Source organism: Erigeron canadensis, chromosome 1 (assembly GCF_010389155.1).
Source record: "Erigeron canadensis isolate Cc75 chromosome 1, C_canadensis_v1, whole genome shotgun sequence".
NCBI lineage: Eukaryota > Viridiplantae > Streptophyta > Magnoliopsida > Asterales > Asteraceae > Erigeron > Erigeron canadensis.
Window position 1 is genome coordinate 17544161 of NC_057761.1, and position 18780 is coordinate 17562940.

General features: G+C 32.0%; 1 protein-coding gene across 1 annotated transcript; it reads right to left on the reverse strand.

Annotated features, from left to right (window-relative positions):
- Nucleotides 1–9754: 9754 nt before the first annotated feature.
- On the reverse strand, nt 9755–11287 carry LOC122584454 (zinc finger protein CONSTANS-like). Its single transcript, XM_043756616.1, has 2 exons — nt 10800–11287; nt 9755–10150 (listed from the first exon to the last, which is right to left on the reverse strand). Exons 1-2 carry the CDS (start codon nt 11220–11222, stop codon nt 9962–9964), a joined length of 612 nt encoding a protein of 203 aa, XP_043612551.1. The 5' UTR covers nt 11223–11287; the 3' UTR covers nt 9755–9961.
- Nucleotides 11288–18780: the final 7493 nt, after the last annotated feature.

Consider the following 18780-nt stretch of genomic DNA (forward strand, 5'->3'; position numbering starts at 1 on the left):
TCAACAACAATTGATTCATTCTTTGAATTCGGACTTTGAGACTTTAAATTATTGATAAGGTTTTGTTGAGATTCCACCTTTTGTTGTAAACCTTCTATTTGTTTTTCCAAAATTGTGGATGGAACATACACTTTAGTTGGTTTAGGTGGGGAAACGACAGATTCTTGGTTTTGAAAATTAGACGCAATCTCTTCTAATTCAAAAATTGAAGATTTTTTCATTTCGTAAGAAGTGTTGATGGCATCATAGTTAACCAAAAATTTATTGTTTTGAATTTTCTCAACTTCATCAGTCTCAAATTCGTCATCCAATGGACGTATGAATTGTTGAACCATACCAAGTCTCAAAAACTTTACATCATACAAGGGTTCGATCTTTTCTTTGGCTTTTTGCAATGGAGTGATATTCTCAAATCCCAACCCAAGAAGAAGTTCTGATCTATCAATCTTTGACTTATTGAAATGGGCATTGAAATCCAAAAGAGGGTTTTGTTCAACTTTGTACAACTTTTCTTGATAGAAAAGTATATTCCTTTTATGTTCCTCAATTTGTTTTCCAAGATTTTCAATCTCAATGCCTTTTAAAAAACAGTTATGATTTAAATCAGAAACTTTTCTTTCAAGTTCAATTGTTTTTGGTGTAACTTCTTGAAGCTTTTTATTCAGAATATCAACATCCATTTGTCTCGCATTTGCACGAAGCCATCCATTGGTCTTTTGAACTTTAAGATCTTGATTGGCCTTTTCAAGATCAAGAATGGTCTTTTCTAAATTATGACACTTTTCCAATAACTTAGAGTCAGGAGACGCATTCATTTCACATTCTTTGACCAACATTTTTTCTTTATAGTTTTGAAATTCTTGTTTCATAGCATCATAATCAAAAAGAAGTTTAGAATTTTCTTCAAGAAGTTTTGTGTATTCCCTTTTTGAAAATACAATGCTATTTTTCAATTTCTTGTTTTTGTTGGCTAAAGAAGTGTAATGATTTGTCAGGTTTGATAAGGCAATTCTACAAGACTCTTTATCCTTAATTGATGAAAAAGTAGAGTCAAGATTTACCTCATCATCAGGATATTCCTCGTCAGTGTTGTCAGCCTCCAGCATCTTTTCTTTGCTTAATCTTGCCATGAAACATACATTGGCAGACAGATCTTCATCTTCATCATCAATAAGCAAGAGCCACTTGTCATCTTCAGCAATCAAGGCTTGACCGGCTTCAACTTGCTTTGCTAGAAGCATCTTCTGCTTGTAGTATGCATAATCCTTTTTGCGAGGCAGTTTGCAATCCACAGCAAAATGACCAGGAAATCCACAGTTGTAACACTTTTTGTCAAATTTCTTCTCTTTCTCCATGATTTGTTTCTCATTATCTGCTTTCTTGTCTCTTTGCTTGGAGACAGTTGTTTCACCTTGTTCAAAACTCTTGTGATGATATTGTTCCTTCTTTGGAAATGCACTTGTTGATGAAGTTCGAAGATTGTTGTTAGTTGGCCTCGCACTTGTTGGAATGCTTGGTAACAGCGGCAAGAGCTTGATAGAATTCATCAGGAACACCATCTCTTGGAGCCAAGTAATCTTCTCCTTCCTCATCAGATGAAGAAACAATAGTCATTTGTCTTTTAAGAGCCTCGGAAACCTTTCTTTCAACAACCAATGCCAAAGGATCAGTAGATACAACTTCTGGCACTTTGTTGAATGAATTTTTGCTTAGAACTTTGCTCTCATTCAACTTGAAAGATTCATAAAGAGTATGAATGGTGAATTTGGTCAGATCCTGATGTTGTTTGATTTGAGTTCCATATTCTTCCCATTCAGAACCAAGTGCTTTGATAAACTTGATGTTCAACTCAATCTCATCTTTCTTGACCTTGTTCTTTCTCAGTTCATTGATCACATTGCAAAATCTGTAGTAGATGGACTCAAGAGATTTATTTGGAGATTTCTGAAAATTGTCAAATTCGGTTAAGACATTTGTCAGTCGAATTGTTGAAGTTACATCAGAACCTTCCATTTGTCTAGCAACTTCATCCCAAATCTCCTTTGCTGTGTCGTAAGAATTAACTGAGCCATAGATCTCATCAGGAAGTGCTTGGTACAAGCATGACCTAGCTCTGTTGTCAGCAGCAGTACCATCTCTTTGTTCAGCATTCAAAAGATCAGGAGTCAAAATAGTACGAGTAGTAGGATGACGATGCATAGCAAGTCCATTGATGATTGAGTCCTTAAGCATGTGACCATTTGTCTGACGTTCAATGTAATCCATGAACCTTTTCTTCCAAAGTCCATAATTACCACGATAAAGAACTGGTGGTCTTGTATCAGTACCCAGAGACAATGCTTCACGAGTAGTCATTTGAAATTGATTTGAATTGAGAATTGAATTGTTTTTTTTTTTTTTTGAAGAAAGAATGAAATTATGAAACGATCTAATTTGAGATGAAATGAAACAATTTGAATTTGAAATGAAACTTAAACGATCTGAATTAAAATGAAGAATGAAACGATTTGATTTGGATTTAGAATGAAACGATCTAATCTGGGATTAAAACGAAACGATCTGTTTTGATTGAAGAATGAAACAATGTAGGAGAAGTGTAAATGAAACGATCTAAATTGAATGAAGAATGAAACGATCTGAACTTAAAACGATTTTCAGAAGGAGGAAAAATTCTAAGTATTCTGAAATGATTTAGGCAGAGTTTTGGTATGAAATGGAATGAAATGAATTGAGCAAAACCAATCACGAAGATCAGTTACCCAAAAGTAGTATGATTTCCAATCACACCTCTTCAGAAATTACTCAAACCAGGAAAAAAAATTTAGATGAAACTTGAAACGATCTAAAAGAGATCGTTCTAGTTTCTAAGAGAACTGAAACGATCTAAAAGAGATCGTTTTAGATTCTCTTCAGAATTTTTCAAAAACTTGTTTATCTTTCAAGAATTGAATTGACCAAAACCAATCCAAAGGATCAGTTAGCCACAATCAACTCTTATCTCAACAACTACACTTGTCAAAACGATCAAAATCTGAGTCGTTTGACAATCCACAACACTGATATGAAAGTATGAAGGAAAGAAAAACTGAAATGATCTAAATTAAGATCGTTTTAGCTTTTTACAGTCGTCTTCAATCTCTGAACATGAACAACTCCATTGACGATATTTGAAACTTCAATATCTTTTGATTTTCTGAGAATTGGAACATGAAACCACTTGCAAACAGTTTGTTTTCACCTCAGCAATGATCCGATTAACAACACTTAGCTTTTAACACAACATAATCAAATCCCAAAATTTACCGCCAAAAACTCAAAATCTGAATTTTTGATCCAGATTGAATTAGAACATGAAACTTGAGAGAATTATGTTATTAACTATGAGGAATCGAACGGTGAACAAACATCTGTGATTTTATGTGATTTAATAGGTTAATTTCTGGATTTTCAGTGAAAAAAAATGACGAACAGAAACAGAAATAAAACAGAATTAAATTTGATTTTTGATGAAATGTGATTGAATTCAGTAATGGATCGAGATCAAAATGATTTATGCTCTGATACCAAATGTAATCAACACGAAACAAAGGTGTGTAGAGAAAAACTTACCTGTTGTTCAGGAGCTTCAAGATTTGCTATGAAGTTCACTAGCTCTTCTATGCTTAGATCATCAGGTATTTCAATCTTTACACCTTTGTCTTTATTCTGCAATTGTGATCTGGATTCAGCTTCCGTGGAAACCTCTATGACCTTGGCAGTTTCAAATTCAGTAGAAGCTCCTCTAACTTCAACTCTTACTGGTTGTGATGGTTTCGGTTCCTCTTCTACCTTCTGATGAAAACTATCATGATCATCCGTGCTGGCATACATTGTATAGTCGAATGAATTATCAACAAGATCGTTCATCCCTCCATAAAAGTCTTGAATTTCTGCCATGAATGCATGATTATGATCATCTGTACTAGTTGAACCCCAATTATATGTACCATCAATCTGAACCACTAATGCTTTTGAGCTGTCAACCTCTCCTGAGTTGCGGTTCCCAGTATTAGCATATGGATGCCCTGAATTCTGACCAGCAATGGAAACCACCTTGATTGAAGTTTTGACGACCTGTAGCTGAATTGTTGTCCCGTCTTGGCCTCTGACACTCACGTGCAAAATGTCCAAAGCCATCACAGTTGAAACACTTCACCTTGGTTTTATCAAACCCTACCTTGCCGTCAATGACCTTCCTTCCAGTTCTATCAGTGAAACGCTGAACTCTCAATGTTAACATAGCCAATTGCCAATTCAGGTCCATTTCTTCCAGATCATCTGGATCAACCTGCTTGTAATCCTCCATAACCAGTTCAGGATCAATCAGTTTTCCTCCAATTAGCTTTTCATGAGCCGAAACAAAAGAAACGAGCATGTCCAGATGTCCCTCTGCAGATCTTATGCTCATCGGCATACCTGTTAAACCCGAGCTTGGACAACTACTATTCTGATTACCATTACGCAAAACAATCGCTGATTCCGGAGAGCTTACGTACAACAAGTTGTTGTCAGAATCCATCGTCCTCTTTAATTTCTCATCATCTCCACTGTAGAAGGCAGTGATCCCTCCACTTGAAGATCTTAAGGAAGGAATGCTTATCTTGCTATGATAGAGTTCAGGACGCTGAACAAAATCACTGTTGTCTGCTTCATTCGAATTTCTTTTCATATTTTGGCTTCTCAGCTTTCGAATAATCTGTTCCAGAGTCCATTTACTGAAATCGGGATTTTGTTGGATAGAAGTGATAAATCCTTCCCATTTGATAGGAAGTGCCTGTAACACCCCAAGCAACAATGAGATGTACAGAAAGTCGAGTATCCAAAATAAAGGATTATAAATAACATTCACCATAGCTTTATTTGATAAAAAGAATTTACAATGTACAAACATGTGAGTCAATTTCCAAGTACAAATGTGTCCACCATACTTGGATATTAAGTCCACGAACCAAATAACAAGCAAATGAAATAGTAAACTACAATGATTAAGGCGGATTTCATTGTCTATCACAAGGTTTAATCTTTGACTCCGAAGTGCAATGAAAATAATCATGAAGCATAAAAATCCTCTATAACACCCGTCGTTTTAAAACCTGGATTTCAAAAAAACATTTGCCAAACGGCGTTTAAAACGTAGCGGAAAATGATCACTCTAAAACTTCCCCATCCGTAACCGGATGGTACCTTTATAAAATGTTGTTACTAACGTGCATCATCAGAACAATATAAATGAAATCCAAGTTTTGGCACAAACATAAATGCCATTCATTATTACATGTAACATAAACGTAAATAATGTAGCCGAAACATAGGCTATGGGAAGTCTAAGTATTCAACAATCTATGGTAATCTTCTTTATTGCATCTACCCATCTCACCGAGCTAATCCCTTCCTAGCTCAAACCTGCTTATCCTGAAGGACACAACATTTTCATAAAAGCAAGTGTTAGCTAATAAATTAGCTAAGTAAGATACACACATTTATAAAACGTTCTTCATTTTACTTTCATAAAACTTCGTCATATTTTACTTCTCAAAACATAATCACATTACGTATCATCCACAACAATCATAGGTAATCCCATCTTTACTTATTCCCACATCCTAACACATCATATCATATCAACATATATATACAACTTAATCAACATGTCAGGTCTTACATATCTCACATAAACATATCACATATATACGTATAGCATATGTAGAGTATTTACTCCTAATTGTGCCTATCCATCGTTAAATCATACGTCTTAAATATCTTACTTAATCTCACGTCATATTGCAATCCCACATCTTAGATTACATGTACATCTTTCTCACATATTCTTGTAATTATCTAAATCAACTTATTCTTACATCTTACATATTACGCACTAGCTTTACAACTAGCACGATTTCCCACGTCTTAACTTTTAGGAAAGGCAATGTCATTTCCATAGTATCCCGTTATGCTTTTAACATTGGTGGTTAGTCACTCCACCCGGAAATACCAGTCCCACGTAACTATGTCGCAAGGAGCCACTTAAGCGACCACATACGCACTAGCTTGGCATAAACTAGCACGGGGTTAAGCCTAACACTTCCCACGTTAATCTCACATATTTAGCTATAGCATTTCCCACGTATTTATATCTTTCTTACTTTTTACGCACTAACACTAAGGCTAGAATGGTTTCCCACATCTCACATTTTACTTTAACATTAGGCACAATCGTTACCTAATTAGTCCCACGTCTACTTTTGCATTTAATCCCACTAACGTGCACAACTCATAACAATTCCCATGTGTATCTAGTGAACTAGACATATCATACTTAAGTCCCACATATAAGCCATCACATATCAACATCAAGGCATATCAACGACATTATCAACAACACATATCTTAAACATTTCATAGCAACGTCATTATAAGCATCATACTTCATATGCACATATATATACTTCTACTTTAAACGTCATCATATCAACACATATCATTTCAACATGCATATATTCCCACATAACCTCCCGCATAACCCGGAAAACCCAACACATATAAGATAATCCGATTAAGAGGTTACTTATAGAAAACCACATTTTGTTGTGCCTCCAGCGTGAGAAAAGTCATGTATCTTAGCTTACACGGGCTCACAACAACTTAAAGTAAGCTTACGGTGCTTGATACGTACTCCCGGAAACCTAGAACGAATGATTAACGATCTAAGCATTAAACAATGATTTTCAACATAAATAGACTAGGTGTGCCGCAGCCCTAACCATGGTGCGCCGCACCAACTGAAAGAAAGTTAGGAGGAACATAAAGGTGTGTCGCACCCTCTATCGCACCCCTTCTCGGTATCAATGAGTACGCCGCACCTATGGAGAGGTGTGCCGCACCTACTGATGACACACTACCAAACCTCCCATCACAACACTAGGTGTGTCGCACCCTCTTTAGAGGTGCGTCACACCTACTGGACGAACCAGCACTCTTGCTTCGCTTCTCCTTAATCTCCTTCCAAACGGATCCCAAACCTCCACCACGACTTATACTCATTAAATTAATATTATTTAGGTCACAAATAAGCCTTTGAAAACATCATATAATCCTTGAATCAATTACATAAATGAATCCCTCTTTTTGATCATCAAAACGACCCGAAACCGCAACGTTTGATTCAAAAACACAATTGAACACACATGGATCTAATTAAACACCTAGGATTTACTTATTTACATATAAACAACATTATTCAACATTAAAGTTTGCATCTTGCCATAGTTAATCAACTCTATTAATGATTTTACTCATGAAAACGTCGTCTTTAACCGAAAACACCAACTTCCAACAACCCCAGCCCTCATGGTCGAATCTACAGGGACAAAACCTACTTTAAAACTTAATCAACAATCAATAAATGATATAATACCTGTAGGGTTGATCAACGGATCGAAAACCAAGCAAAAACCCTTCCGAAATCCCCCGAAATCGACTAGTTATTGAAGAATTGACCTAGGGCAAGACTTTTCTAGAGTTTTGGATCTGATTTTTATGCATTATGGTCGTGCATCATGGCCTTTATATACTGAAGCAACTTTCCCAACTTTACATCTAGGCCATCGCACTTTGTTATAACTTGTTTCGGCCTTAAACGGCTCTTTTAACGCATACGGGAACACTTATCGACCCCTATATCTTATCGGGAACACTAATTGACTTTATTAATCATTATCAAATTTGATTTCATTCCTTTAAATCACTTTAACACATATCTCCCGTAAATCATTTAACTCACATAAGCACATACAAAACACATAGTGACTAACGGTCGCTAAAGACAAGTTAACGGTTAACGTCAAAAAGTTTTGGGATGTTACAATTCTCCCCTCCTTAAAAGGATTCTGTCATCAGAATCATTTCACGATATCAACACCTCCATTTATTTTCTCACTACTTTCCACACACGTATAAGTCAACATTTCTCCACATTTACTACTTCAAAATTCAGCCGAACTTTCAACCATTTCCCTTTCATCACCTTCCTTCATTTCATGTCTTTCATTAGTCAGTATGAATACCATCAAATTAACACGCCCGCGTCATGATACATTTATAGTTATGTTCCGGACCATAATTATAACTATATCAATCATCGCACGTGTACTTTTAATTATATCCACACATCATAATGTCCAACTTTTCCAACATCCTACTAGCTACAAAACACACATATTGCACATAATTCATATACACATATAATACAAAATGAAACACTACATACTACTTCTGTTGCATACCACATTCATGTAACACAATATCGTGCACCCTTCCTATGGATGACCACCTATTCCACCAATGTACCTTTCCTTACATACATAACATCCATCATAAACAAATCTTAATTGATCTCACATTATCATCATAATCTTGCAACGGATAAATCGAGAAAAATAGAGGATTAAAGGCTACCAACATAATTTACTTCAACAAACACTTCTCACATTGACCCACTACAACTTGCATCACAAATATCACGTAAGGATGTAATACCACATAGCATATCACTTCGTTCATGACAGTCCGTAAATTCGTGTATCTCCGAGCTCTTTGTCACATAAGACATCATCAAGTTTCAACATTTAATAATACTACAAGCATATTCCACCTAATTCTTTAATAACATTTAGTTTTACCATTAAGCATCAATATTTAGCAACGGGTTCAACAAGATGTAAGGAAATTAAGGCAAATCAACCTTCTTTATGCATAATCCACAACCAACTTATAATACCTTAATTTTACACTATCACTCTTCCCAACCCGTCCTAAAGGCATTTTCATCATAAAGCTAAAGCATTACTACTTGAGCCTATCATTTCTCATACGGTTTAAGTCCAAAATCCTAAGGTCTTGGTCGAATTTCGGTTCACTTAAACCATATCTCTGATACCAACTTGTAACACCCGTCGTTTTAAAACCTGGATTTCAAAAAAACTTTTGCCAAACGAATGTTTAATGTTAATAACTAACGATGTTACTTTTATTGCATACAATTCGAAAACAGAGTCACTTTGATAATCAAAGCATAAATATGTTACCCTTTAAAAAATTTTAGGAAAATAGATTTTTTTTTAAATTTTGTATTTAACCTTTAAATTATGTAAATACACAATATTGAATCAAATGGCCCAGCTTACATATTGTAAGTGTACCATTTGGTTTATTGGTTTGGCTCGCTTCAATATTTAAGGTTACAAGGATTGGTGTTCACGCGTTGCGGCTTTCAAAAAGTGATGATAATACAAAATACTAAGGGGAATTGATATGCGTGTATGTAAATAGTAAGGATAGAAAAAAGTGACTGTGTGGTGTTTGTCTGATTATGTTTAAAGATATAGAATTAAAGTTAATATGTAAATTAGGGCAATATGAAGATATTGAAAAAAATACTTAAATTACTTAAAATAAAATTTCAATATATTTTATAAGAGTTTATTAAAAATAATCAAGGTCTACTTATTACAAATATTTTTATCTTAACTATCCGGATTGATTAGTTTGTAAACATATCAGACAAATTTATGAATAATAACAATTCGTATTTTAAGCATTTCTACTTTATTGTTAACTTGCAATGAATTCGTTATGGATGAAAACAAAAAAAGAAAATGTATCAAATGTAGAGTGCAGCACTGCCCACTTCTTTATGGTTCTTGGAACACCAAAATAATTTTCCGAAAATACAATTCAATTATCAAACACGTTTGTTCAACCAAAAGTGTAACTACGTAATCTAACGCTTACAAGCCCAATTTAAACCATTGTATGTCAATTAAATCTAACATTACTAATTTTCATAGCCTCTATGTATTGCAAGAGAATACCAATACACATATATATACTTAACTAATTTCTCTAATAGGAAAACACATCGACTCTATGGCGACGCATTTAAGTCCAGATCTAACATTGTAGCCGATTTACAATTGCCATGTACTTCTTCTTCCACAGTTATATTATCGTCGAATGACCTATTCCGGTTACGGATTCTCTTGATATTCTCGAAGGTTGTCCCCGAGGCTGATGGCGTTGAATTAGATTTAGCCGATGAACTATCCTTCACGTACTGATATTCAAACGAAAAAATAAAAATGAAGATCAGGGTCGATCGCTATATATAAGTCTATAATAATCATACGCCATAATCCGAAATTTTTGAAATTTTGTAGAGCATAGATTTTATTAATTAACCAATGACATACGTAAGGTCTACACATTGGTATAACTTTAGATACTTACCTTCATATATAGAAGACCCCAATCTATATTCAATTAAAAGTTTATAAACCATCGACCAATCACAACTTTTTCTTTGCTCTCCTAAAAACCATTCTATATTATTTCTGACTTTTTTAAGAATTAATTTAGAATACTTTATGCATATCAGCATATGTACGTTAACTAGTTTAATAAATAATAGTAAGAAATATCGACGCTTGCTTTGTGTGTATGAACATGGTTTGTATATATATATATATATATTTTACTGACCTGTATATTCGATGAAATTTTAAACTTCGTACAAGATCGATCTGTCCAAATGTAAGAGTTTGCTCGGAATTCACCAGAATTTGAATTTTGAAAAAGTACCGAGTTTGTACAAAATTTGAAATTTTATAAAGTATTACACGTCCAGAAAAAAAAAAACATGATGCAACTCCAAAAAAACCGAAAAGTATTTGTTAAAATGAATAAAATACGCACAACAATTATACCTCACGATTAAGATCTCGAACCTTCCGACGCTTTCGCTTCACCAACACGGTTCGGTCTCGGGTCAAAATCTCGTCACTGCTAGAAGAACTCGTCAATGGAGGTGGCTGAAACAAGGACGACGACTGTGACAAACTGTGCTCCGAATCGTTGAGGACATCAATAAGATCCTCATTAATATTGGGCACATGACCTTCAACAACACAAGTAGCACATATAGAAGCCGTAGATGGACAAAGCTTATCGCCCGACGCACGCCATGGGGTAAAAGATTGGCAAATTTGGCAAAGAAGGATTCTTGAATGCCTTGCTACAAGGAAATTTGCTGAATGGACTCTTGCGTCGCATGTCCAGCATAAGCTAGCTCTGTCTGAATCACAGTGGATTCTAGCTCTAGATTTGCATAACTCACATCTCTTCTTCATCTTGTTGATTTTTATATTTGGGTTATTCTTTTTTGTTTGTGGTTGGTGTTGTAGAAAGAAATATAGTCGAATGGTTTGGAAAGGGAAGAGAAGAAGGAAAGATGGTGTGATTTATAAGCGAAAAAATTGTAAGGATAGGCACTTGCTATCACCTGTTGAAACAACCATGAATGACCATACAAATAACCAACATGCCATTGTCTAATTACATGCTTCTAAAGTGATTAAATGACTTTTATTATTTATTTGCAAATTCAACTTGTATCATCATTAGGGGTGTTTGATGATGGTTTTTTTTTTTTTTTTTTTAAAGAAAAAGAAAAATTTTAAATTAGTTATTTTAATTTGATAATTTGATTACCAATATACCATATCGAATATGATAATTTGAGTTCGATTCAAATTCGATTTTAAACCAAATAAATTTTTTATCTTTTTTAATTAGAAATGGAACTTTCATTAAACACTAATAACTCCCGGACACATCTAATTAACAAGCCGCTAGAGCATTCACAGGTTAAAACATCAAAAGAAGTAGTTACTTAAATTTTAATATATATATATATACGAGCATAGTACCCGCGCGGCTAGAAGATGAGGACAATATAAAATGAAGACGGTGGTGGTGATCGAAGAATGCGAAGGAGAAGGATGTTGTGTGTTTTGTGGGTTTAAATTTTTAATAAGGGTACTTTCAGTAAATACTTGAGGAGGTGTAAAAAACAATAGAAGTAAGAAGGGTATTATGGAAATAAAAAAGTTGCTTAATTTCTTAAAACCAATACCTTTATAAGGGTTTATAGATAAAACAAGTTATTTTAAATTAATAGATTATGAATGAGACATGGCTTTGACCATATAAACACGAAATGAATTGATCATTATACATTCAACTAGTTGGTAATTAAATGTGTTTATTAATCAAGTAAATGTATTTAATTAAATAAAATTTGTTTATCAAACAGATTTTAAACTAGATCTAGGTCTAATTAAGTAAAAAGTTAATAACATAAAATAGAAACTAAAATTCATATATATGATTCAGCCAAAGAATAAGAAAAAATATTCTTGTTTTCCCATGGTGGATTTAAAAATCAAAGCTCTTTTTTCTTCCCTGTAAGGCTATATATGAATATATGCCTTTGGTTCCCAAATTTTGTATAATTAACTTTTAAATAAAAAATACAAGATTTTGTTAATAAAGGTTTATAAATAAGGTTTACAAACTCATATGTTGTCAATAAGAACCAATAATTCAATTTTTATTTTTTTCACTTGATTTTATCTGTCTATCAATTTGTAAACATTGTTAATAAGTACTTGTTTCTAACCTATTGTTAAGTACTTGTTTCTAACCTATTGTTAAGTACGGAGTAACTAGGTTTTTTTTTTTTTTTTTAAAGGCTATATAGCAAAATTGTTGTTAATGGATGTAAGGGTAGATCCGTCTATTTAAAGATTCTATGAAAAGAAATGTCAAATATGTCAACCACCAAAATTAGTGGATATTAATGAGAGGTTTGTGTGCCACGTGTACGATGATGGATGAAGGCACAAATTTTTAATATTCCCTAATAAAAAAAATGCTTTTCTTGTGGCGTAAATTTAGTGTGATAGGTCCCACGTCAGATTAGATATTTTCTGGAGATGTGATGACGTAATGTTAAACGTGGATGGATTGTTTGTCTTTCAAAAGATCTTTAATAGTGATACATTTGACGTGGCTAAAAATAATCTCCACGTAGAGCGGCTTATTCTAATCTGACGTGTACTTCATCTATATAACTTGTGGAACTTGTATAAAAGTAACCTATCTACAAGAACTAATTTTCAGTAACTATTTGATCAATCATGTTATCAAACTATTTGATCAATCATGTTATCAAAACGAGCAATGCGACGGTGAAATGATGGGATGATAGGTCATATGAGGTGATAAGTGATACAGTGTGATAGCCAAATGCCTTAGCCGTACAGGCTCCACACTCAGATTTAAAAATTCGTTGAAAATATATCGAATGACATCTCTAATGAAAGAGAATGAAATTTTAAGAACACCCATACAATTTTATTATTTATCGATATACGGTTTTTGAGATAAAAGATTTTGAATAAATTAAAATAATAAAATGATTTATGAAAGATAAAGAAAAAAATGAGTGATTGAGATTTAAGGGTATTATATGTATATTAGGTAGACATGTATAAATTAGTAAATAAAGAATGAGAGTAATTTAGGTAGTTTAAATCATCTTCTGAGATTTTAAAAATGGACAAAATGCTTTATAAGATAGTATAGATAGAAGTATAGATAATAGTTTTGTTAATATAAGATCATTTGCCAACATATTTCTGATTTTCTAAAAATTTGCACAATGAACATTTTTTTAACTCAGTTATCAATCAAACTTGAAATTTGTTTTCAGTTTTTTCTAATATAGAGTTTTCAATTATTAATATTTAATTTGCATAATGAACTTTTTGATTAACTTATCTACATATTTTTTTCTTTTAAAAACATTTTCACATCTTACATTATACAATGTTAATCATCAAATTCTACATTTTCTAATAAATATATATGTACTTTTTAGAAGTTCACGGCTATTTTCTAATAATAATTGAAAGTTTAATGATCGATATCAAGTAAATACGAGCTATAATTATATCATAACGTATAAAGAACATAAAATGAGGCATAAAATAACTATGATATCGTTTTCTTAACGTGGTATTAACGCCAGCCGATATGAGAGGCAAAATGTGGATACGTTAATGAAGTCTTTGTTTACAACGTTGCATGGTAGAGAATTTCCGAAATTTTCAACCACTGGATCCATCGATCACGTCTATTGGTGAATGCTAGTGGCACGTGTACGGTTGTTACTACAAATTGGAAACAAAATTTTCTTTATATATGTGGCTTAAAATGTAGTTATGATATATAATGGACTTGTAGACTTGTGGTTGTGTGTTGTACTAACTTTTTTACTACCTCACAAAGAGAAGCGACATAATGACTTGCTAGCTGTCAACTGCATTCGAATAATAAGATTTGTTGACGTGGTAGCTTAATTGTGGTTATACCATTGATGAATAGTATACCCTAAACTTAATTTGCCGCAAAATATATAATTTTTATACCATAAAGTTTTAGATATAAACTATATAGTACATAATATTATTAGTGTGATATATTAGCTAGTGTGATACAACTTTAATATTAAATCTTTGAGCCCAAATTTAGATAATGAAAAAGAAAAATGTAGCGATCATGAAAATAATGTATAAGAACAATAAAATTAATAAGATATATAAAAACCTAGAGCAAAATAACTATATATTAATGTAAATAATGACACTCTTTTGATAATAATGTAATACAATGTCATGCTTTAAATATTATATGAAAAGAAAACGTAATAACAACAATGAAAAATGTTATATATATGTTAAACAATGTTATAACGAAACGGAGGACAATAATCAAAGTTAAATGTTTAAAGGCATAATTGTGTGAAATTAGTCTGATAAAAGCATGGGAACCCAAAAATTTGATTTTAGAAAACCGAATATGAAAATTTTGATGGGAATAAAAGTTAAAAGATGAAAAAGAGATAAAAGTTAAAAGGTAATGTACATCATGCACATAAAGTTATATTAAAATGAGAGATGAAAATTAAAAAATAAAAGCTCTGAGAATAAAATAAAAATTTTAGAAAAATAAAACATTGTTTGCTCATTATATGAAAAGACTAGGAAATGAGAAGTGAAATCAAAAGATAACCATTTTAGGAAGTCAAAATGAAAGTTAACAAAAATAAAATAGTGTTGTATATTGTGCAAAAGAACTTGTAATATTTATATTGGTTTCTGATATATTATATATTAATGGCTACCACAACTAAGAGAAAAAAAATCAAAATAATCTTAACTCTTCAAATTAAAAGTCAACTTAGTTATTTTATATATGGTAACCATTTAAATACTATTTAATCTACACTTTTTGAATTATGTATACTATGTACAAATAAGTTACTTACCTACGTACAATTAGCAAATTCTTATGTTTTATATTTTTATATAGAACGACACGTACAAATTACCAACGGATTGAAAATATTTTGAAGTTTAACAGTTTAAAGTGAGTCGAGCACTTTAAAATATTGCAAACAACCTTAATGTTTGATATGTATGGTGAACATTTGAGTTTCATGCTAACCGATAGATTATATGTATTATAGGAGTGGTGTACCCTTACAATGCAGCGGTGGTGGTAGCGATAGGTGGTGGTGACGGTAACGTGTGGTTACTAATGTAAAAAGTAATTGATGTAAAATGAGGTAGTGTATTTATTTTAAGGATTAAAGTAAAAGAATGTATATTGTAAATAAATTTCATTAAGAATACTATAGATCTATACCCGGTCGGGGACAGGGTCAACCCACCAACCCATATGACCTGAAGTCAACCCGTCACTATCAATCCATCAAGTCAAATGACTTGAAATCAATTCACCTATCAATTTAACCCGTTAACCCAATTTTTTTAGGTTGGTAGTTGGGTTTGGGTTTACGCATTTACGGATTGACATATTTAGATTGAGATTTCAAACTCAATATTGATATCAGGTTGGGTTTGTGTTAGAAATTATCAATCCGTCAACCCCAATTAATTATTTTATAATTATACTTATATTTGTTTTAGTTACTATTTTAAATAAAGTTATTTTCTCGTGCATAGAAATTTTAAAGTTGGCAGTTGGTGAAGTCAACCATCGTCACCCTCACCCGTTTTTCCTGAGTAAAAGTTTATAAGCATCATTTTTAAATCTAAGTTTAAGTCTTTTGACAAATATTCACCATTTTACGCATTTCACGATTCCAATGTACAATTAGTGCTCGGGTAACAAAAGAAACCAATATATGTATCACACATTGAAACTCGCCAACCTAATTTTCTTGGATTGGGTCCGAGTTGGGATCTTAGTTTTTTAAGTCGACCTAATTTTCTTGGATTGGGTCCGAGTTGGGATCTTAGTTTTTTAAGTCGACCTAATTTTCCTGAAATCGTCATAGATTTTTAACCCGCCAACCTAATTTTCTTGGATTGGGTCCGAGTTGGGATCTTAGTTTTTTAAGTCGACCTGTAAACCTGAACATTTAAATTTAATTTAGTTATTAATTAACGTCGACCTATATGACCCAAATCCAACTCATTTAACCTACAACCCCGCCAACGCACTTTACCCAAAAACAACTTAATTGACCTACCAACCCGTCAACCCACTTGACCAAAAAATCAACTCATTTGACCTAAAACAAACCCATTTGATCTGTCAACCCACATGACCCAAAAAAACAAACTCATTGTAATTAATTTTAGGTTAACCCTGGTCAAGTATAAATTTAGATTTTTGTCTCAAAAATTTTAGTGGTTGGTTCACAACTAACTTTGTGTCATAAATAATGTGTTATTCCATATTTCTATTATCTGCTTTAAAAAAAATATCTCCATTATTTTAAATGGTTATATTCTTTTATCATTTTATAATTATAGATTTATATTTAATTTAATTATTATTCTTTAAAAAGTTGTTATCATGATATTTTTATTCATATATAGATAGATAGCCATCAGACAATTCCATAAATATATTGCACACCAAATTTCACCTCAACGTATATATATTAACCAGACATTACAACAAAATGGGTTATTTGTCCACACATGTTTCTTCACACTTAACTAGAAGTGTGAAGAAATATGTTAATTTATTCACAATTTAAATTGTGTAGAAAAAGTTTATATTTAAAAGTGTGAATAATTTTCAAAAATCATAATTTCTACAAACTTATAAATGTATTAATAAATTGTTAACACTTAGAAGTAGGGGTGCTCATCAAACCGTCAAAACTGGACCAAACCGAGGTACTTGGATTGGTTTGGTCGGATTGAGTTATTAAAGCCTGGTCTGACGTTTTAATTTTTTAAAAACCGGGTTCCTTGGTCCGGTTACGATTTGAGCAAAACGTAAACCGTCAAAAACCAGACCGGACCAAAAGATATATATGTATATATATAATATATTTACTTCACATATTTATCAACTTTTACCGAAGATATTCTACTTACATATTTTAGTATTATGCGCAATATATTATCAGGTATTTTAGTTCAGATATATTATAAAAATAAAATTTGGTAGATAATTATAAGATATTCTAATAAACATTTATTTATATTATATAAATCTACTTTTTCTTTCATTCTTTCCTATTTTTAGTTTATCCTTTTATTTTTTTCATCTTCATTACTCCACTATTTTCTACTCAAAGATTAAAATTATAAGACTCGAGTCCTTCATCGCCTTTAATATTTCATATTTTGTGAGTATAAAACACAATATAATTGTAACTTTATTAGTGTTTTTATTAATAATATTAAGATCATAGTGTTCGTGATATTTATTTGAGTAATAAAAGAAAGAAAAAAATATATATATACAGAATATATATGCATAAAATTATTTAGGGATAAAAATGAAAAAAAGAAATCACGAAACTGTTGAACCGGTCAAACCGGACCGGCTTACATGGTTTGGTTTGGTCCAGTTTGACAACACACCTGGTCCGGTTTGGTTTGAAATAAGTTGAAACCGCGAATCCTGGTTTGGTTTGAGATTTAGTCAAAACCGGACAAACCGGACCACAAACACCACTACTTAGAAGTGAACATTTGTCATTGATTTTTACACTTAAAAGTGTGAAAATTAATTTGTAACACCTAATTTTTTCACGCTCCTCTCGCATAAAGAAATTTACCGCTCCTCTCGTGTAAAGAAATTTAATGTTACAAATTGACTTTTTACATTTCTAAATGTGAACATATAATAATAAGTGTGAAAAAACTAAAATTTTTAAATTTTTTCATATTTATAAATGTGAGTTCTTTATATACCTTTTTAAGTGTGGAAAAGTGAACAAATTTTTTCACGTTTTTTAAAGGTAAATGTCGACAGATGACATATTTGTTGTAGTTAGTATTAAATTAGTATTTATTTATTTAAATAGAATCAAATTTTCCATATGTTTTAATTGGACTTTATATGAACTCTTTTTATTTCATAGCTAATAAGCAACATAATTTTGGATAACATAAATTTATTATGGATGCATTTTTTTTTTAACGCCAACTTGATGCACATAATTATCCACAATTTATTTCTTAATGACTAATTGGTTTTTTAATTATGATGAATGTCTTATTTCCATAATTAACTATTAAAGTTGACTTTTAATTTTAATGGTGGAGATTAATTTCTTGGTTTATTTTCAATGGTTTAGATCAAAACATTGTTTACTTTTTTCTCTTTGTAGTAGCTATATATATATATATATATATAATTTGAGATATCTCATGGTTCTTACCAAAAAATGGTTATCAAAATAAAAAAAATTATATATATATATGTTGTTTTTAACCTGGTCAACGACCGGGTATAGATCTAGTTCATTTTACTCGTACGTTATTGCAAAATACGTTTTTGTCAAGATAA